The sequence below is a fragment of the Pavona decussata genome, unplaced genomic scaffold (assembly GCF_977016875.1).
Source record: "Pavona decussata unplaced genomic scaffold, jaPavDecu1.1 SCAFFOLD_234, whole genome shotgun sequence".
Classification (NCBI taxonomy): Eukaryota; Metazoa; Cnidaria; class Anthozoa; order Scleractinia; family Agariciidae; genus Pavona; species Pavona decussata.
In genome coordinates, this window is record NW_028145639.1 from 384,703 (window position 1) to 406,630 (window position 21,928).

At 37.4% G+C, this 21,928-nt stretch overlaps 2 protein-coding genes and 1 long non-coding RNA gene across 3 annotated transcripts; 1 reads left to right on the plus strand and 2 right to left on the minus strand.

The window, feature by feature from the left end:
* Positions 1-729: 729 nt before the first annotated feature.
* On the minus strand, positions 730-3,993 carry LOC146457969 (putative tRNA(His) guanylyltransferase). Its single transcript, XM_085091113.1, has 7 exons — positions 3,812-3,993; positions 3,453-3,584; positions 2,868-2,912; positions 2,265-2,434; positions 1,483-1,571; positions 1,142-1,249; positions 730-900 (listed from the first exon to the last, which is right to left on the minus strand). Exons 1-7 carry the CDS (start codon positions 3,952-3,954, stop codon positions 772-774), a joined length of 816 nt encoding a protein of 271 aa, XP_084947239.1. The 5' UTR covers positions 3,955-3,993; the 3' UTR covers positions 730-771.
* A 19-nt stretch (positions 3,994-4,012) lies between these two features.
* On the plus strand, positions 4,013-16,297 carry LOC146457970 (protein Njmu-R1-like). The gene is made up of 13 exons (XM_085091112.1): positions 4,013-4,144; positions 4,206-4,346; positions 5,747-5,959; positions 7,075-7,155; positions 7,276-7,336; positions 8,050-8,106; positions 8,606-8,668; positions 9,568-9,632; positions 10,622-10,679; positions 11,341-11,434; positions 11,949-12,049; positions 13,339-13,409; positions 15,861-16,297. Exons 1-13 carry the CDS (start codon positions 4,053-4,055, stop codon positions 16,024-16,026), a joined length of 1,263 nt encoding a protein of 420 aa, XP_084947238.1. The 5' UTR covers positions 4,013-4,052; the 3' UTR covers positions 16,027-16,297.
* A 460-nt stretch (positions 16,298-16,757) lies between these two features.
* Positions 16,758-18,369, minus strand: LOC146457971 (uncharacterized). Its single transcript, XR_014858335.1, has 2 exons — positions 17,899-18,369; positions 16,758-16,973 (listed from the first exon to the last, which is right to left on the minus strand). It is a non-coding gene; the product is annotated as an uncharacterized LOC146457971 (long non-coding RNA).
* Between the last annotated feature and the right edge of the window lie 3,559 nt (positions 18,370-21,928).

Genomic DNA, 21,928 nt, shown 5'->3' on the forward strand with positions numbered 1-21,928 from the left:
CTGAAAATGTTGCACTGGTTGCCAGTCAAGTATCGTATTGACTTCAAGATATTGTTAATTACGTATAATGCTATCCATGGACTCGCTCCAGCGTATCTTAGCGAACTTATCAAACGCCCAGAATCAAGACTATGTGTACGCTGGGTGATCGTAGCTTTACCGTAGCCGCACCAGCGCTCTGGAAAAATTTACCGAACGCAGTTCGCTGCCCAGAAAGTGTTCAATCTTTTTAAGGACAGGTTGAAAACTCATTTATTTCGACAAGCCTTTGACCTTTCAGTTGAGAATTGTATTTTAGCCATTGACCTTGCCATTGTAATTTTAAATTATATTTATTTAGGATATCTTTATTGTAAAGCGCGCGAGAGCACCTGTTTATGATTCGCGCGCTATATAAATAATAAATTATTATTATTATTATTATTATTATTATTATTATTATTATTATTATTACTGATGTTGTAGCAGTAATATTCCAACACTACTGTCATTCACATGTCTCAATGGCTTGTGTTGATGAACCATTAAATTCTCAAACATGATGAACCATTAAATTGATGAACCATTAAATTGGTTGATGAACCATTAAATTCTCAAACATACATTGAAAAATGTGGCATTCACATAGGAGAATTTATATTTTGGGCATGAAGTAATTAGTGACAAGACAGCTTTCCTCTTGTGGTCTGACATTAGATTTTGTCAAAAATAATAGCCTCACATAATCACAACTTTATGAAATCTGGACACAAGTTGGCCATCTTTATTGTCTCAACTGTCGAGAATATCAGAGTGTTCATTCCAAAAATCGTCGCCTATAATGTCAGTATGGTGTGTGGTGATTTGCCTCTTGGTTTTTTTAACACTGTTAGCTTGACCAGAGTCACTGGCTTCACTGATCTGTGAAGAAAGATAATAATAATGACAACTAACAAAATCACAGAAACTGGAAAAACAAGTTCCTTGGACCAAGAAAACAAACCATATCCACTAACTACAGGCAAGTGACCTCCTTCTAAAACTCATTGATAACTCTTCAAGCTTGCAAAGCATATCACAAGTGGAATGGAGATGATGCATGCTCTAGCTGTTATTTTACACACTGACAAAGTGTGTAAAAAGTGGAGAATATATATTTTACCTTTTCCCAGATGAGGACGGAGCCTTTGCGATACATCTGTGGAAGATTGTTGTAATTTATGTTGAACTCAGAAAAGAGGATTTCATTCTTGTCACTGGACACTGTTCCCTGAAGAGAATTTCAGACATCAGTAAATAACAAGACCCATCGTTAAAACTATTAGTCATAGGGGAGGGGAGGGGATGGGCTGGGATACCCCTTGACAGGGTAACATTTGATGTCTTTGTTGGACACTGATTGCAGAATTCATCATACAAACTTCATAATGTATAAAAGCTAAACTTCTGGTATATAATTATTTCGTGTTTTGCCAAGGGTAAGCAGTTATTTAAAGTACTTACATTGAGTCTTTCCTCAGCTTGATCAGCTGTGAGACCAGACTGCTTCACCAGGCACCAGAAACATGTGTTGTAAAGGTTGTTAACGTGGCCTGTAAAATAATTTTATTAGATATTGGCATTATATATACTCAGTTATCTAAAGGCTATTTTTAATTACCAAATAATTTACTGGTTTCCAAGAACTTTTTTCTTCAAGGATGAGAACTGACACCATCCAGGGACCTTGGGGTACTCAGGTTTGAAAGTGATGTGATGAAGTGCTATTTTGAGTATTTGCAGGTATTTTTTTGAGTGTAGTGAGGAGTCCATGGATACCTTTGAGATAGTAAACTATGGCTTTGTTGACACTTTCTTGTCATTTTCAAAATCAATGAGTGAAAAAATGAAATTAATAAAGTAAAATGAGTATCCAAGTAGTTTTCATTAATTTTGTGCATAAAAGTTTATGTCGTGCGCAGATGAAAATAACGTAAAATGAGAATTTGTCCTAAACTTTTGCCCTTGTTTATAGTTCTTAAACTACTCGTCATAAAGGGTAATAGTCTACATCTACAATCAATTAAATTGGTAAAATTGCAAGATATCACATCAACTATAAGAACAAAAATAGTATTGTTGTCATCATTATATCATCATCATCATCATCATCATGATTTGATGATGATAATAATTATATTATTATTAATGATGATGATGATGATGATGATGATTATGATGACGACGATGATAAAGAGCGATGTAAAATAAAAGGTTCCTCTATTAAATCCACTATATCTACTTACAATCTGCCTGTCTCCAGCTCAAATAATCTCTCAAGTTCTTTTCAGTTGGATATAGGACGACTCGCCCATCAAACATTGGTGGGTAGAGAAGCTCTTTAGAGGAGAAGAAATGACTCCAATAAAACACGTAAGACGACGAAAACAGTGAGACCACATTAGTTACTAGCTTGCTGGAGAAAAATAGATGAAGAGAAAGCTTAGTAGCCTGCAGCCATGTTCATTTATTAGGTTTAATTTTCCATTGCCCTTTAGTTACTCAACCCTTTCATCCCCAAGTGGTCGCCAACATCTTATAATATTTTCCCCTTACAATGTTGTGGCTTGATTTAAAGATTTAACTCAGGAGAATACAGGGAATAGTCACCAAAGGGGACATGCCTTGATTTTTGACAAAATCTCCCAACTAGTAACATAAGAAATATATGGAGGACAGTGAGGAGAATATACAAGTTGATATTGGGCTGAAAGAAGAAAGAGAAGGTAGAGGAATTTGAAACTAACTTTTAAAATTATAATGCAACAAATTTCAACTCAGTACTATTACAAAACATTTATAACAATGAAAATATATGACATTTGAATACTAGCACCAATGCTACAAACCTTGCTCTTCTACTAAACTGTTTTGTGCTTCTTTTAAATACCAAACTGAAGGAAATAAAACATGAAAATGAGCACCAAGACATTTGTGCAAACTTGAGTATAGGCCTCTTCACAGAATAAAAGAATGATACATTCCCACCCCTCTCCCTCCTCCAGAGGATACTCTACTACTCTCTCCCACAAGTGTGGTTTTTGCCTTGGATGTTTGGTCTAAAAAAGGTTTGGATTTTGATCATTTTTCAAACTGCAGATCTTTTAGCTGGACGTCTGAAATTGGGATGTAGTTTTTACAATGCTGTCTTGAAAAGGGAGAAACTTTTTAAGGCCAGGTCAAACACTGGTTACAGAAAACTGCATTATCCAATCAACTCTAACCACTTCTCCCCCTTGGCAGCTACAGGGAATTCATTAAGATTTTGAACAGGTGGGAAAAAGGTTAGTACACCTGGGCAGGATAGTTAACTTGGATATGTTCTTTTATGGAGTCAGACAAGATGTTAAAAGTAGCTGGGCAAAGCCATGTTCACAGACGGTTAATTTGCCTAGTGCCTAGCCAACCTCAACCACCCCTCCCCCAATATTTACCTGTATTCATCACTTTGTCCATATGCAATCACGATGTCAGTGAATTCCTTCATTACAGTTTCAGCACATTTATTCATCAGCTGCAATGCTCTCTGGTCATTTGGTTTATCAAACTCATGAGCATCGGAAAATCTGTGCATAGAAGTGCGTCTAAGTGATCAACATTTAAATTCTCCTTAGTTAAAATCTTAATTCAGTGCCAGAGATAAAATCAGTGAGCGTACTGCCTTGATCTGTAACCAAATTGTCAAAACTGGGACTAAAAGATTCATATGGTCACTCGCAAGGAGAATTTGCAGTTTGGCATTTCATATGGGTATGTGTAAGGGTGATACAAATTAACTTTAAAACACATGTACCTGTGGAAATTTCTTCCATCGATTCGAATAACAATCCAACAGTTCAGTAGGCACTGATCGTTCTGCTCAAACTTTCTAACGTATTCATACTTGCTTTTAGCCATTTTACTAAAGAATTTTATCGAAATCACACAAACACACATTCTGACGCGAAATCCCCGCCATCTTGTAGGTCAGTACTTCATGTAAAGTTAGTAGCTAAGCCGTGAAAACAAGGCTTGGTCCCTGAGCAGCTTCCAATATGGCGGATGACGAGCAAACAGCTGAAGAAAATAAAACGCCAAAACAGAATAAATTCTATGGATTTGCGCTTTACACTTTCAATGCACGCAGGTTAGACTCTAAATGTTCTATTAATTTTCTATTTCTGTGTGTAATTATTGGGTGTTTTTAGGCCCAATAGTGCTGAGCTGGACAAAAATAAAAATGGCGACGACCATGATCGTGAAGATGGAGGTGTGAGTAGTAAAGCTGCAGCTGAGGGATCTGTGGCAGATTTTCTTCGCAAAGAAGCCACTTCTAATTACGATTTCAGGTGAAATATTTGATAGCTTACTTTTTTCGTGAATTTTTGTTACTAGCCCTAATTTTTGAAGCATACCTATCTCTTTGTGTAATCTAGCATCATCAGCTGATTTTAATTTATTTGAAAAGACATGAATTTTCTTTTTGCGTCAGTCATTTCCAACAATGTTTATCCCCTTGATCCATCCTTATCACTTTATTGGAACTGGAACTAGCTTGCACATGATCATGAGGCTTCAAAAGCCCGGGGAATCTTTTTACATGCAAATATTTTTTAATACCTATATGGAATATGATCTATTGACACATATCCTGAAGTGGGGGCAATGAAGTTGTTTACTGGTAAATGCCCCTTAACAAGGGTGGCACTTAATAGTCCTAAGACTAATAAATCTGTGGCCTTTGGATTCTGAATCAAATTGAGATTTGGAGATGTTGGTTTTCAAGGAGAGGGGAAAACCGTAGTACCCAGACAAAACTTGAAGCAAGGACAAGAGCCAACAACAAACCCAACTCACATTTGACCACAAGTCTGGGAACTGAACCCGGGCCGCACTACTGGAAGGGGAGTGCTCTCACCATCCCTTGTTTAGTTCAACATGGCTTTTCGGAAATAAAATGGTAAATCCAAGACTTAACGAGAGTGCAAGACCCCTGTTTTAAATTCTGAGGCCAAGGCTCCATTGTTTCCATAATTTTCAAGCCCGAGACTTTGGGAGCATCTGAGTGCTGGACAATTTTCAAGTCAGTAGTACCAAAAACAAGGTTGCCATTCGCATGCATGTGTTTGTTGTTCATCTTTACTCACAGAAATAGATTAGAATTTTTATCAATCCAAAAACACCAGGCCTTAAATTTCCCATGTCAAGAAAATTCGAGACGAAAATTATTTTTAGAAAATTGTAGGGGATAAAGGGCCTTACGAACAGATAATTTACCGAAACGATCCGTTGGGTGTCTCTGTAGAATGGTCTATCGAACCATTTCGAAGACTCAAATCTTGAATATTTGAAAATCAGTCTCACAAATTTTCGAGTACCGAATAAAGGTCAGCTAAGATTTTCGGAAAGGAAATAAGACCTAAGTTTTTTGGGAAATGGACAAAAATGCCCTTGTAATTTCGAAAAGACTCAAGTTCTCCTAGAATGACCGAACAGATAAAAATATTATAGCGCAGCTTTAAATGAATCTACAGAGCTTTAAAGGCACTCCAGATAGCCTAAAAGAGCGTTTCAAAGGATCTGAGAGAAAACTCCTAAAGCGTGCCCCTGATTCTATACCCTGGCTTTGAACAGCTGCTGGTCCTCAGAACCATATTCCCTGATCCTCAGGTGCATCCTGTTACCCTGGACCCTCTCCCTGCAAAGGCCCAACATCTTTGATAATAAAATCTGTATTCTTTTATCATAGTTTGTCTCTTTTGAGCACAAATTTATCTGGAGAGCAGGAAACAGAGCTGCGCACATTTATGGCCAAAAGACTAGCCAGAGGAACTGTTTACAGTGGCAGTGGTAACATCAGCACGCTGGAAGAATTTTTTCCTGATGAGTCGGCACTTTGTTATTACTGTTTACTCAGAGGAGGAAAGGAGAATGGTGAAGAGTGTAGTGGGCAGCAAGAAATGTAGGTTTAGTTTATTATAGATTGAAATATTTTTGGTCCACATGTTATGGCAGGCTGTTAAATTAATAAATAAAACAAATCACTTTATATAAGTGTCAATGTATTTAGCGCGGAGCACTAATTGGGGACACTTTCCAGATCGAATTGGAATTTAGAAGTGTTGGTTTTTGAGGAGAGGGGAAAATCGGAGTACCCGAAGAAAAACCTCTCAGAGCAAAGACGAGAACCAGCAACAAACTCAACCCACATATGACGCCGAGTCTAGGATTCAAACCCAGGCCACATTGGTGGGAGGCGAGTGCTCTCACCACTGCGCTATCCCTGCTCCCCCCATGCACCTGCCACCGTCCCAGTGCTCAAAAGTGTTGGAATTCAAAAAGAAAATTTGGGGTTACAACACATTTTCCCAGGTGATTGAGCTTCAATTTGGAAAGAAACTGCCATATGTTCTTTTACATTTAAATACTTTTTAACATTTATATTATTGTTACTTGATTATCTCTGAAAAGTGCGCGGTTACCACCAATTTTCTTTTTGGATTCCAATATCCTTTGCTAAGATCTGCTTTTCCCACATAATCATAAACTGTGCAAAAATTCCTCTTTATTATGAGACACTGTACTGTCCTAAAGTGCTACAACATATTTTTTTTAATCAGCTTGTGTTTACCTGGTCATGCCACTCAAAAAGATCACTCTAACCAAAATTTGTTTAACTGATAGTCCACTGCTAGTACCAGACCAAATTGGGACAATTATTTGATTGATCAGTTCAGTGGGGCAGGGGGTTAATTTTTTTTAAGTGTCACAGCATCTCCCTCTGTAAAAGGCACTGGGATGGTGCCATGTGCATGGAATGAGCTCTCACCTTGCCCTGGTGAGACCCATCCCAAAATCCTGTGTTCAATTTTGAGGCTAGCTTGAGTTGTTCTTAGTTTTATCTCCAGCCTCTCCAGTTTTACTCCCCACACAGTGATTTTTCATTGTCCGTGACCTTTCAGTGCAAACCCAGGACAGTCTTAGGTGCATGGGGGGTGAGCAATCTTTTGTTTATTAAATGGGAAGGTTGCATCCTTGATAATTATAAGCTTTTTATCTCGGCTGTGTTAATGACAGGGACTCTCTTGAATTTGGAAGTTACCTTTCAAAGGACTATGTGGTGTGCCTTGTTTCTGGTGGTAAGAGTGGACTAGACCTGTATCCTTTGAACTGTGGTTCACTTTAATCATTTTACATGCACCTTTTACCTTTTGTAATTGTTTTTTATAGCCAATAAGCCTTATTGCAATATTAAAATAGCCTTAACAACCACCCTAGATTTCAAAAGGAATTAGATGATTACAGCAACAGACTTCTGCCTTACATTGAAAAGTACACTGTAAGTTTGAACAACTTAACCCTTTAACCCCTAATATCAAAGAACAAATTCTCCTATCTTGTCCCTATACTTTTCTTATAAAAGGTCTGGGGAGAAGGTATTAAGATATCATGAAAATTCACCTTGGGTGATCATATCCTTAATTCTCATGACCTCAAGGGTTGAATAAGCATTGATATAACAAGGAGAAATTTGATGCTGATCACTGTTAAGGCTTAAAGGGTTAAAGAATGTATTTATAAGCAAATAAAACATAGAGAAGAGTGTTCACTGTAAACTCCTCTATTTATGAGAATTGTCATTTGACAATCTTCCCAACTGATGTCATTGGCTCAACACGAAAAATTCCACATGGCTAATTTTCATATGGATTCTACTTCATAAACTGTATTTTCTGCTGTTGCAAACTAAATAACAGCAGAATACAGTTTATGAAGTAGAATCCATATGAAAATTAGCCATGTGGAATTTTTCGTGTTGAGCCAATGACGTCACTTCCTGTAATTTGAGTCTTAACTTCCGGAACAACGCCAAGTAATGGCGGCAGTGAAATCTCAAATAAAAAGCTAAAAAAATTCTTCCAATCGCCGTAAAGGATTGAAATTTGGTAACATGAGTAAGAAGGTCATATTCTACAGGAAAATGCAAAAAGATGGAAAATGAAATTTTCGTCCCAGGGGCACTTTAACACGATTTTTCATTTTTCATTTAAGGAATCACAAGATGTTCAAGAAAGCTTTAAGCATCTAGAAGCTTGGTATGATGAAAATGTAAGGCTTTATATTAATTAAAATATATTTATCTATTTTAACTAAATTATGAATTAAGACATTGGTAATATAATTAATATTATTGGTTATTATGATTAAACATAATTTATCTTTTATATCAAATTATGATTAGAGGTATTTTTTTCAGTCTGTGACACCAGGCGTACTCAGAGAAAGAAAATCTGAGTTTTCAATGAGTGTTGGGAGAGCTCACAGATTTTTTTCTTTCCCCAAGTATATCTGTGTCACTGATTGGTAAAAATACCTTACTCTATCATTTCTTTGCCAGGCTTACAACATAACATCACATCATTTTGTTTCACAAGTAATGATTGGTTTGCATTTTTTTAACAATCAATACATTTATCTCTGTAGTAGTAACAGGGGGCAGTGTAGATTGAACTTTGAATTACATGTCTAAATTTGTTTGTTAGCTTGGGCTTGCTGTAGGTTTGTCAAATCTGTTAAGGAATAAACACAGTTAACGATTTTTCTGCAGGTTAAATTTGTTTGCAGATGCGCAAGCCTGTTAAAAGAGGACCTAGCCAGTCTAATACAATTGGTTAGTGATAATATTGCAATCAACTAGATTTAAGGACGGTGCCTACTATAATCTATTGTTACTGCGCATATGTTCTGCGCATCTCGAGATACTCAGGTTTCCTATGGGTGGTGCCTGCTAATACAGGAATATTTTTGCGCGGTTTAAAACTATGCGGAGAAGGTAGAACTGAGCAAACGCTTTTGGTATCTCAAAAGAAAATTGGGGGTAACCATGCATTTTTCAGAGATAATTAAGCTTCAATTTAGGAAAAAATCCCATACATTGCTTCATATTTTGGCGCTTTTTTGAGATATTATTGCTTAATTATCTCCAAAAAATGCATGGCAACCCCCAATTTTCGTTTTGGATTCCAATAGGCCTTGCTAAGATCTGCTGTTCCCGCATAGTCATAAACCACACAAAAATACTTCGATATTAGTAGGCACCGTCCTTAAATAATCATTATGGTAAGAGAAAAATTTTTGAGCACGGGTCTGAATGGTTGGAATCTCTTTGAATGTTGATTAGTATCATAGAAGAAATATAAATTTTAAACTTCCTTTCACTGTTTTTTACTGAGTTATGGAAACCCTTTCGGGAAGCTTGCAAGGCCTGAAATAATTGAAGGGCAGAGAGCATAACTGACCCAAATGACTTTTCAGATCATTTTTTGTTGTTGTAGCTCAGATTCACAAGTGTTTTTGCATGTGGTCTGTATTGAATTGCATGTTATTCTAGAACTGGAATAAGAATAGCCAAAAATTATTATAAGTAGGAAATAAATAATAATTTGTGAACAGTACAATGCTACAGGATCTGTCAAATGTGAAGAAACATGGACCTGAGTTTGTCTTGCTTAGCAAACTCCTCTTCAAAGCCGGAACTGCAGATCTAGAATGTTTTGTTTCACTTCACAGGGTCTGTTAGGTGGGGACTTGCAAGTAGAAGGCAGTGATGAAGGGGTAAAGAAAGACATGAAAATGTGAGCACTAGGATTTTTTAACTCTTTAGCAAATGGTGTAATGAACCCAACTGAAGGGTATCAGAAAATGTAACTCATCTAGTCTGTTCATTCCCTCAGCGATGGAGGCTAGGCAGTGGGTGGGGTCACCCTGGGAGTAAACAGGGAGTGAAATAAAAGAAAAAATCATTTGGGGGATTATATGAAGGGGTGAGAGCATAATTGACCCAAATGACTTCTCAGATTGCTTTTTGTTGTTAGAGCTCAGATTCACTCTGGTGATGTTCGCACTCATATGATGTGATATTAGTCAATATTTAAGATGGAAGAAGCCCTAAGAGGTGGAAGATGTCATGGAGGGGGAAGGAATCAAGGGAAAAGTCAAAGGGCAGTTGGCTAAGATATTACATGGCACATGATGCAATAAACAATGATTTGAAATTCTGATTGTAGTAGGAATAGAAAGAGCCCATCAAAATTGTATTTGATCAAGTTTGAAAACAACACTGTGAAAGAGAGAGATTTTGTAGCAGTTTGTCTGAGTTTTTAACAAATTATAAGGATTTGTATGCATATGGCTGCAGTGTTTCCCTGCTCAGATTGCAAGTAGATTGTTGGAGTGCATGGCTTTCCACTTTAACATGGTGGTGAAAACTGCAATTTAACATTAAATGTACCTAAGTATGTTCATTGAAGTTATCCTCAAAGTTGGTGTGAATGTCATACCGTGCATCTCCTCAATGCTTCTTTATGTTATGATGGAAATTTGTTTTGAAAGAGATGTCGTTTGTGGGATTCAATTTAGTGGAAATTTGTCTGTAAAATGTAAAGTATGACTAACCCAACAAAGTTTAGTTAAACGTTCAAATTAATTATGAAAAGAAGTTTTCCATCATTTATTGTCCTTATTAGTCAGTTAAATTGTGAAATTAATTGTTAAGTTGACTTGCAGAAATGCTGTTTTTAATTGTCACAATAGATTTCAAACTTTGCTTGTTGCTTAATTTTAGGTTTGTTGATGCTTGTAGCACAGTAAATGTATTAGGAATTCCAAAAGACACTCCAAAGGTAATTTAGAAACGTTAACGTTGGTGCCTCCTTTTAGTATACTGCACCCTCCTGAGACACGCAGAAAATATGTATGTCCAAGAAACATCGGTTTCCAAGGCCACCTGCCTCATAATTTGCGCAATGAGAGTTTGCACACTTTGTGATTATGCGAGAAAAGCATATCTAGTGGTGTTATTGGAATCCAAAAAGAAAATTAGGGGTAACGTTGCATCTTTCAGAAATAATTAAGATTCAATTTGGAAAAAAATGCCACATATTGTTATGTATTTTAAAGCTGTTTAGAATCATCGTTGCCTAATAATAATGATCCATCTTTGATAAATTGCATGGTTATCCCCACTTTTATTTTGGATTCCAGTAGCCTTGGCTAAGATTTGCTGTTCCCGTTTAAAAGGACACACACACAAAAGAAAAATCATTATTAGGAGGTACCGTCCTCAAATGAAACGTTTTGCTGTTGTTGTTTCGTTTTTGTTTTTTTAAGCTTTGGTTTGTGAATCATCCCCAACTTGTTTCCTTTTCATTTTTTTCAGTTTTTGAAAGCGTTTCTTTAAACCCTTGTCCAATGATCTAATCCTTGATGCTTGTAATCTCTTTTTATATTTTTATTTTAATCCTTAATTCAGTGATGTGGCCTTTATATTGTATTATTTTGTAGAAAGCAGAAAACTTAGTATCCAGATGCACTGCTGTTATACCTACAGAAGTTGTCCTAACAACTGATGGCCAAGAGTACAGTCTCAGTAATAAAGGTATTTATTTAGAGTGCTTTTCAGTTGAGTGTCAAATGTAATTTAGCGTTAGTTTTGGTTTTGCTTTACTGTGCTGTCATTGGTTAAAAAAACTCGCGCCACTTTCTCAACCAATTAGAAATGAAAGCAAAACCAAATGTGACTTACTCGCCCGCGTTTTCCCGCGCTTGACTCCATTTGCATTTATTTGTTTCGAACTCTGATTGGTTCATTGTTTCGTTGCGTTTGTTATGAAATGGTTGTGATTGGTTAGTTTGCGTTTTGTTTGATACGTTCATTGTTTCGTTGCGTTTGTTGTGGGTTGTTTGTGATTGGTTAGGTTGGGTTTTGTTTTGCGACACATTTTACGATACTCGGTTATATACAATTATAGACTTAACTGTATGGGAAAAAAAAGAGGAAAAGAAAATTTGAATTTTACAAAATGCTTCAGTGTAAATTGTGTTGCACATTAAAATTGCAAACGCCCCTTGAGCCTAGCTCATGAAACAATCACCTACCCATTATCTTTCAGTAACGACCCGTTTTTGCCGAGAATGGGCAAAAACTATGTTGAACGACGCAGTAGACAATCCAGTGTTTCTTCGTCAAGTCATTGAGAACTACAAATTGAGGGTAAGCAGGTTTTTATGTCTGTGGAATATCATCAATCACATTTTGTAGGTTGATCGACTCAAGCAACCAAAGTTCTTACCGTCTTGTTTACATGGAGCGTTAGTACTGCTTACCAAATACACAAGACCCTTTTTAATACCCAACCTCGTTCCCAGGGCTTTTCCCTTGTAAATTGGCCCCTCCGAATTTACAACGGAAATGCCCTGGTAACGAGGTAACTTTATACGAATCAATTGAAAAGCAAGTTTCCTCTTTGCAGTCTATCCGTCCAGGTTTTCAAGTCAGCATTATTTTCCATGCAAAAGGTTTCATTTAGACTGCAGCGAGAAGCGAAAATTCGTCATAGACGAAACACATGCCTTGAATTCGCTTTAGCGGAGAAATCAAGAACGATAAAGTGTCTACAATGCATGAGTCCGTTGAAAAGCAAGGCCCCCGTCACCAACTTATCCGTCCAGTTTTTCAAGTCAGTTTAATTCCCATGCACAAAATAGTAAAAAGAAAAGATTTCATTTTATAGAGACTGAAGAGAAACACGAAAACGCGTCTTACACGAAGCAGTTGACGAAACACCTGCCTTGAATTTGCTTAGAGCAGTAAATGAGAACGGTATTTAGACGCATTGTTATCAGTTACGATTCTATGGACGGTTTTACATATAAAATAGTTTTAGTGAACTGTTTTCCCTTTATAATGTGAACTCATCAATTTAGTCATTCTTCAAGAACTGCTACTTCATTGGCTCCCAATTGAGCAGTGTTAATAACGCTGACCTCAATTTGGCTTCTAAGGACACAGACTTATATTATTTGTACATAAGTTAATCCTTTAATCTATTAATTTTCAAAAGAAAAGAAGGAAGATTAATGGCTGGCAGTTAAGCCTCAGAATTGCCGAGACAATCTGCAAACGTCTAGACGTGGTACAAACTTAGCTATACGGTCTTGGTGTGTATTTCTTTACTCTTTTTTATTAAAACTTTGGAACTTTAACTTTGCTTTACTGGCCAAATAAGACGGGTAACATTTCAGACTGCATAAGACCGCGAACATTCTTTGAGATCATCGCGCGAGAAGCGACTCGTGCGCGCAAGATAACGTTTTCGAGCGCCGGCAATATTCGTTTCTTGTTCTCGCAATTTCCCTTTCCGGTAGACATGAAAATACGGATGTCTACAGAAGTTTGTTGTTTTGTTTCTCTCCTTTGTTAGAATTTAACTGACACGCCAAGGTGTCGGAAGTTTCCCGCACCGCTCAAACTTTGTTCAGTTGTATATTTTGTCTTTGCAGGTAAATCACGATTTGAATACACTGAAGAGGCTATTGAGACAAGCCGAAACGGATCACTACGCTTTGTACAGGTAATAAACTTGTGAAACAATCGATGACTGCTTCAAACAGTACGTCACAAATCATTCATTTCACAACTGTCTCCTCCAGTCGATAACTAATTCATACTTCATTGGCAGTTTTAGCCAAGCTTTACTCAAACAGAGTAGGTCTGTCACTCACCAATGTGGACAAGATCAAGTTTGAAAAAGAAAAGCATGCTTCAAAGATCACCTCGAGTATATTTGCATGTGTACACCTATTAAGATTTTTTTTCCATAGAGTAAGGCCTTGTAGATCATAACAAACAGGAACACTCAGCAAGGAGGAAGGAAGGCCTTTATAATCCCGTCAGATGCTCGGATTTAGTTTTAAAGAAAATGTGAAGCTTTCTTCGGTAAAATGTCAGCCCAGACTGATTTCGTTGGTTTATCAACTGAGTTAATTACTAAAGGTAAATTGGCCACCGTAAAATGATTCAAGTGTTTTGTTTTCAGAGAGACAAATACGTTGTTATTAATATACAAAAAAAAGGTCACGGCTAGCATTTTCGTAAAGCGTTCAACGGTCTTCAAAAGCTAGTAAATTCGGGGAATAAGACTTTAGGAATGAGCAGCTCAGTAGCTTTCATTTGAATGGTCACACTAAGGATTTCGTCTCCAATTCTGTTAGTGAATTGTGGCTCAATGTACCTCGCCATTGGCCAGTTACTTTGTTGCTCTGTGACAAAGAAAAAAAAGACAATAAAAGAAACCAATACAAACTGAAACGTTTTTCGATTACATTTTTCAGACAAGTTTATTCAATGGTTACCTAAGTGACTTTGGTATTCAATCATCTTACGTGGCAGTCTCCATGGCCTGTGTACTTAAGTTGACGTATTTTTACAAATCACTTCTTTTTGTTGTGGAAAAATCGTGTTTGCTCAGCTATTTGCGCAGTTGGCTTTTGGGGGAGTGGACATAAAACAAAAGAAAATTGAGCAATCTAGTGCGCCATCTAAAGGAGCTTTTTCCGGAGTTTGGCTCTGTCTTTGCCTTTAGGGCAATAATATTGACAAAGCAGCTTTTTAGTCGCCAGTGCCAGTTGTGGAATGGTTTGCTATGTAAACCATTATCAGATAATAGTATTCATTTGGCGACAATGAAACGAAAGAGTAATTTAGATCAGCGACGCCTCTCTTTTGAGTTATTTACAGTCTTCGTTCTCGCCTAAGCCAGCGTGTTTTCGCGCGCGCTTTTCCACTCGCGTGTGTCGCCTCGCGTGTATCGCGTCCCGTTCCCGTTCCCGGTCTTTTACTATTAGTTTTGATTCGCATTTTTTTCCCGGCTTGGCATGCAATTATTAATCTCAGTATCGTTTCGTATTTCAAGGATGAAAGAACTTGATTATATAATGATCGCTAACGATCGCGGGCTATCACTGCTATCACTAGACAAAAGTTTGTTCTTTAAAAACAAACCAGTATATTTCAGTTATTCTAGCCTTTGTTGTTTTCTATCAAGCTCGTCACCTCCGCCGTTGCCGGATCAGTCTGCCGTCAACATTATATTTTGTATTTGAAATAATTTGCTGATCTAGGTCTACAAGTGTTCCGGCACCCATCATCGGTTTGTCGCTGTGGAATTGCAGATTTTATTGTATTTATCGCTGCTGATTGGGGAAATTCCATTCAGGGCCGGGTGGGGGGAGAGAGTAGTGGTTTATGAGGGCAAGACAAGGAAGTTTGAAGGCTTTTCGTACAGATTCTATCAGATATGGAGACCCTTGTCGTTTTTTAAAATAACCTGGCTAAAAAGACAAGTTCACGACGCATCATTTTCGCCATTTCGACAAAGAAAAAGATATTCCTTAGGTTTTCGTGATAATTGCGTAAAAAGGGCGGTAAACGTGGAAAAGATAGTGCATTAATAAGCATTCAAATGAGTGTTAAAGAATGCACACCATCGTAGCTTAAGCATGCGAATGTTGAAATTTTTACATGCTTTAAACACCAGACGTTTTGGCAAGATTTTACAACCCAGTTGTAAAAGCCTGCACAATTATGCACTGAGTGGGACACTTAAAGGCGCCTTTTCTGTTATACTATTATCTGTAAGTTCACATCTAAATATGAACTTATGGATAATTTGCAAGTCAATAGTGCATGTAGATGCAGGTAGATGTTAATGTATTAACTTGCAAATTCTCCCTCCAAAAGTACTTTTAAATAAACGTAGTTTCAGAGGGAGAATTGACACGCAACATCACTTTTTCCAGCCCAGGTAGCCATTCTCTTTTGGGAATCTCTCATGTATTCGTTCTGTTCAAATATACGCATTTCACATATTTTACTTCCATTTCTTGTTGATGGCATCACAGTAGTGTTTGGTTAATGAGTTTGTTTGTTTCTTTTGTTGTTGTTGTTGTTGTTGTTGTTTGTTTGTTTGTTTTATTTTTTGCAGTTTTCGCGCCTAAAATCCACGTCATTTTATGTATTTCAGATCTTATGTATTTCTCTTGAAGTGTGGAAGTGGACCCATTTTGCTTCGCAATACCACTTTAGAGGCCCACGCTCTCGGCTCTGAGGATACGCTGAATATCATTCAAGTCCTTGAAGAGTACATTGAGGAAAATGATCAGTTTGGAATACAAGCTTTGTCGCAGTAAAAATACATTGTAGAGACGCAGATTATTTTATAAAACATTCAGTGTCTGAATATATATTTATCAACAAACGATGGTTTCTCCTGTAGGCAGACGTTGTGTTCGGAAGACTGGTGTAAGATTGAATAGGAGTACTCAGCTGCGTTAGATTTTCATCAGTCACACAATGCACTTATTTGGTCCCTGGAGCACCCTTCTCTACCAGTCAGCAATAGAGAGGAGTCAGGGATCTGGGATCGAGTATGGTTTGGAATTAAAAGTATTTTTTTAAGGACGGTGCCTACTTTTTACTGCTTTTTAGAATAATAACTGTTGCTTGATTATCTCCAAAAAAAAAATGCGGGGTTACCCCAATTTTCTTTTCGGATTCCGATAGCCCTTGCTAAGATCTGCTTTTCCTGCGTAGTCATAAACCGCGTAAAAATACTTCGGTATTAGTACGGGCACCGGAACTTGTGGCTCCAATGATATGTTCCTAGTAAGTCGTGGTTGAGTTGACGAAATCAAAGACACGAGTAGTCGAACTGTCTCAGGCGGAGACGGAAAATTATAAACGAAATATAGCAGCTGAAAAGCACCGATGTGAGTTATATTGACAACAGAAGCAGCCATGGAAAGACACATTCGATCTCAAGAATCCCGCCTGCGTTAACTCGCACACTTGTAGCGTCTACTTTAAAAAGATAAGGTGTGATTTTTAGGCCAGGTTTTGCCTGACACACAATAATCTCTACCCCATTGTACATGCTCTTTTACTTGTAGCCTGATTCCCTGACAGTAGTCCAAGTCGCCTGCTTTCATCCCCTCGTCTCGGTGTGAGCTTCGGCACCCAAGTTAGAGCTATGATACAGTCATGGGCTGGATCTTATCTGAGAATGTATCCAAGCAGTTTCCATCGCCATCGATCTGACGTCATTGTTGAGCATCTCTAAGTACACCTCTTACAGTGCCTCTTCGGAATTAACAAACAATCTTTCAAATTAAAAAAAAAACGTGGTTAAATACCCCAACTGGCAAAAGGGGGAACCAGTTTGATTGGTCACAAGCCTGACCGAGAAGTTGAACACGTGACTCCCGCGAAACAACTCGAGGAGTATCCGCATTTGAATTCATGTGAGCTGCCCCGCCGGGTGTAGGGCGCAACTTAGTTCTGAAGTTAAGGGATTTTGCAAGGTTTTTGAACTTACAGGATATTTCTCAAATTTGTTGAAACCTCATATAAGCACTGGCCATGAGGGAAAAATGATCTCTAACCAAATTAGCAGAATGAATGTATAGTTAAGATTTCAAGAATTGTTTTAAGCTGGCTGTTTCAATGTGAGCAAACTTGTGTTTTCCTCTAACACACACATGTGTTACCTCCCGCAAAAAAAACAAAAAACAAAAAAAACAATAGTCTGGACTTATTAATGCCTGACCCACTGAAATTATCAAAAAAGAATGAAACGACTCTCTACCGACTGTTCGATTGACGTAACACCCTGACAAAAACACGGAAAGTCTCTAGGAATCGTCTTTTCAGAAACCGTACTATTTCGGCGAACAATCGTTGACCGATGACGTTTTCAGGATGTAAGTGTGGTTTCAGTGGCTCCTAGATTCCAATATAAATGATTTATGATGACCTTGTTGTAAATAGGGGCAATCAACCGCACCTTATGTGTTAAGTGCGCCTTTTTCTTTGTTATATTTATTGTCTTTCTGCATGCGCGTCATATATTTGATAGACCATGAAACCATCATTTTTTCCTTTCAAAATATAAAGGGCAGACTGATCCTAGCAGTGGAAGTGGCGGAAAAAATAGACAAAATGGCTAAAATAACTGAAATATATTAATTACAAATTAGCACGATATTTCAGTTTGAAACACAAACCTTCCTCGGGGGCAGAAGGGGCAAATTCCCGCCGTTAGGATGAGTCTGCCGTCTATATTTTACATTTAAAATAATTTGCTGATCAAAGTCTGCGAGAGATCCGGCACAACTCATTGGTTTGTCGCTGTGGTCTTGCAGATTTTAACTCTCAGTATATTTTCCCTGTCTTGTATGCAGAAGAAAGGTTCCAGAAGGTTCCAGGGGCAACTTACATAAAAACTTAGCTAATATGTTATGTCTAGCCCCGCTAAACTGATAAATCACAAATAACCGTCTGACAGTTAGTAATTACACCTACACATATGTTGTTATGTCATACACCCAGACTTGCAGCTAATGGAGTATTAAAGCCCCCTGAATTTGACTGTAACGAACGCTCTCCTTCGTGATATATTTGCTGGGAAACCATAAAACCACGATACTTACCTTGAATCGCTCTTGCCAAGAGCGATTCAGACTCACTGAGCTAGGAAACTCAGTAATACAATTTAATAAAAGGACAAGAGAGGATGACCTGCGTCAGTGGGGAGTAGAAACGAGTTTGGTTTATCAATTCCGTTGATAACTTCAGGTAAATTGATCACCGCAAAGAGATTGGAGTGCTCTGACGTTTCAAGTGTTAGCCCTCTCACTTTAGGCTGGTACATTATAAACATTAAAAGCAGACACGGTCGTTCTTGATTTGTGCTGTAGCCTTAAATCCAAAGCTGTCAGCCAATTGAAACTCTTTTCCCCCGCCCACAACTCTCCGAAAATACCGGGGCATTAAAGCAGGTAAACTTAATTAACGTGGGCATAGCTAACGCACATTCACTGGTGTTTCTTAGAGGAAAAAAGGGAAGTTATTGTAGAGATTTAGAAATACGTTTATGGCAAACGGCGAACGGCAGAAATGACCACATAACCACGTTAATCAAATTTGCCGCTCACTGTTTTCACTTTCTCAGTAAAATTGAGTAGTTTTGCGTTAGCATCAAAGGTTAGAATTATTCTGCATAATTCCCTACCATATACTCATTTTTTTTAAGAAAACATAAACGTGAAACTCACGTTTTCCGTTTGCCGTAAACGCGATTCTAAATCTCTAATGACTTGTATAAACCACAGGGGATTTTCATTTTTGCGGTGGTCCACGGCGGGGGAATGGGCACGAAGGAGCTTATGGATAGTGACCTCACTAGTCTAACACGAAAAAACTTGAGAACATCTAAAAAGCTGAAGTTTAGAGAGGTAGAGAGGTTGCAGAGTTAATTAAGACTATCTCCTTTAATTTCCCGGCGCATAAACTCTGTTTATCCAATTAAGTTGCGCAGTGGTATTTCTTTCTCCCATTCATGTATATTGAAAGGATAATTCGCATAAAAGTTAACCAATATAAACCCTGTATAAGTTTTCAACATGCCACGGATTCAATGTCGACAACGCAAAAAAAAAAAACGTAGCGTAGACAGACAACATAGAATCATTTGTACGCGCAAAAAATTAAGCAATTTTTCAAATTTGCTTTCGCTCTTTATAGCCTTTCGTCTTACTGGACGCCCTTTGGCGAGAGTGATTACGCCCCAACGCTTTGAAACGTGAAATACCTGCGTCATTTGCGGTTTACGCGGTTTGTAAAAAACATTTTAAATTTTTGGGTAATCTTGCTTATTTTAGCTATTTTTTAATTATCCCCATTAAAAGCTAGTCTATAAGTTCAGGAAACTTTAAGGTTTTGCTCCGGTTCACGTGAGTCCAAGAATGACCTTGTTTCAAACTGGACTTTGAAGGATTCCAAATGTCATCAGCGTTAAAACAAATAGTAGCACACGAATTAAAGAATCAGTCCTGACAGACTTCAAAGTTACTTCGAAAAAGTTATTTTAATTTTTTAGATTATCGGTTGCTTTCTCTGTGACCTTTCTCTCGATATGCCAAGCAATAAGAACCGGAGCTGCTGGTGTTGTTCATCTAGGCTTGTTTTTAATTTTTTTAGGAAAGCCGGTGTCTCGGTTCAAAGCTGCAAAGCCTCAGTGGTTGAACAGGCGGAGCACCTCTGAAACAACACAAGCCGAGAGTCTAAAGATACGGCCGCCGCCAACTAGCTAACAAGAGAATGACATTTTTTTTTAATAAATATATTTTTATTTTATGCATTGAGCTGCTCGGCAAAAGCATTCCCAATACAGATTTTGTTGTTTCCAAGAGCATTAACCTGAGTGGCGGTTTTCTTTTTCGGCTTCGATATATTTTTTTATTTTTTTTTTTGTAAAAAACGGATAATACTGAATGCAATGGCACGTGCCCATAATTACCATTAGATGCTATGCCGGCTCTGTTTGTTTATTTTCTTTAAATCAACTTGGTTTTGTAGGTACAAAAGAAAATCTTTCTACTGATCTTACCGCGTATTAGACGGCAATCGACATCTAATAGTCGGTTGAAGCTTTACGTGAAGCTTTCAAATATATGGTAATACTACGCAGTTTTATTTTGGCTCCAGCATAACCGAGTGAAATGGATTTGTGACAAACATCGAATTGCAGCCAGTTTGTCTTGTAATATGCTCCTTTAGATTTGAAATCGTAACTGCTAATAATAAGCTTATAGGCTAATGACAAGGCAAGTTGAACTTTGTACATGCACTATCATGTAAAAACTAAAATAAAATAATATAAAATAAAAATAAAATACGCCCGAGCAAGATCAAACACTGATTCGATTCTTATAAAATAATCACTTAGCTTCACTTTCATTTGACTGAAAAAAAAAATCGACCTTTTCCCGAAAATCTTTAACCAAATTGTATAATAAAACAATAAAAGTCACAGAATTATAATGGAAATTCATGAAAATTCGAATTGAAACTTACTAAGTACTTCACACATCATTTTAACGATGGGTCATCACTGTAGATATTGTCAATATTTACATGTAAATTTCAGAACCGCAACTAAACATTTTCTTTGGTAGATTTTTCGATAAATCCTTGAGGTCAAAACTATTTGGTATTCCAATTTAAGCTTATCGTTTCCAAGGTTAAAACAAAAAAGATAACTGTCGATCGAAAAAATCGAAAGAAAAAGTTTGGGGATAGGATTTCACCGCGCAAGTTAGAATAATGTTAGTTTTTAATCGTTAGTTTCCGGCTTCAAATCCCAAAATAGTTTCTATAAAATATGATGATTCAGGTGTTTACACTCGCGTACTTTTTAGACATGTGTCTAACGCCACCCTCGAAGCCATCATGGCAGGAGATTTCTATAATCAGGAAGTCCAAACGCTGGCGCGCAAGAGAAAACCCGTGTTAATTCTGATGAATCAGATTATTTATGTAATCTAAAATTAAAAAACAAAAAAATCACGCTACTTATTTTAGACTATCCAGTGGCCTGGGCCAGTGGGGATTAACATGAAATATTGTTACAAGCTTTAGGAAACTGTCACGCAAAGCTCCAAACAAATACAGTACAAAACGAAGACATGAGTTTTTGTAAAACAAAGTTTACTAAAATCTTGCGTCATCTCGCATTCTTAATTTGTTAAGGCGTACCCAAGAGGTCTTTGTACCCTATTCTGCATGACGGTAGATGTTTCACAATAAACTGAGGAATAATCCGTGCTGTTTCACACGATTTTATCACGTATTATAGCGTTCGTTTTATGTAGCTTACTAGCAAAAACACGGTCTGTTGAAAATGTTTGTGGCTTTGTAATCACCAGTATTCTCTTGTTTTGTTTAGTCCGCAGTCCTCGTTTTAATACACAGGAATACAGTGAAATCATGAAGTGTTGACAAGAGGGCAGGAACATTCTTTATTAAATGAGAAACAAATCAACAAAATTACTGCAATTCACTTCAAGTGTAACTTCCTTTAAGTATAAAAGCCATTAAAATTTTCCTGTATAAAATATGCATATTTATAAGGAATCTTTTTGACACGTGTAACTCAATGTAATCGGACCGAGGCGACAATCGCAAAAATCCTACCGCTATCCCTTGCACACATTCAAATCTTTTATTTACAATATTTGTGGACTATGAAGATTA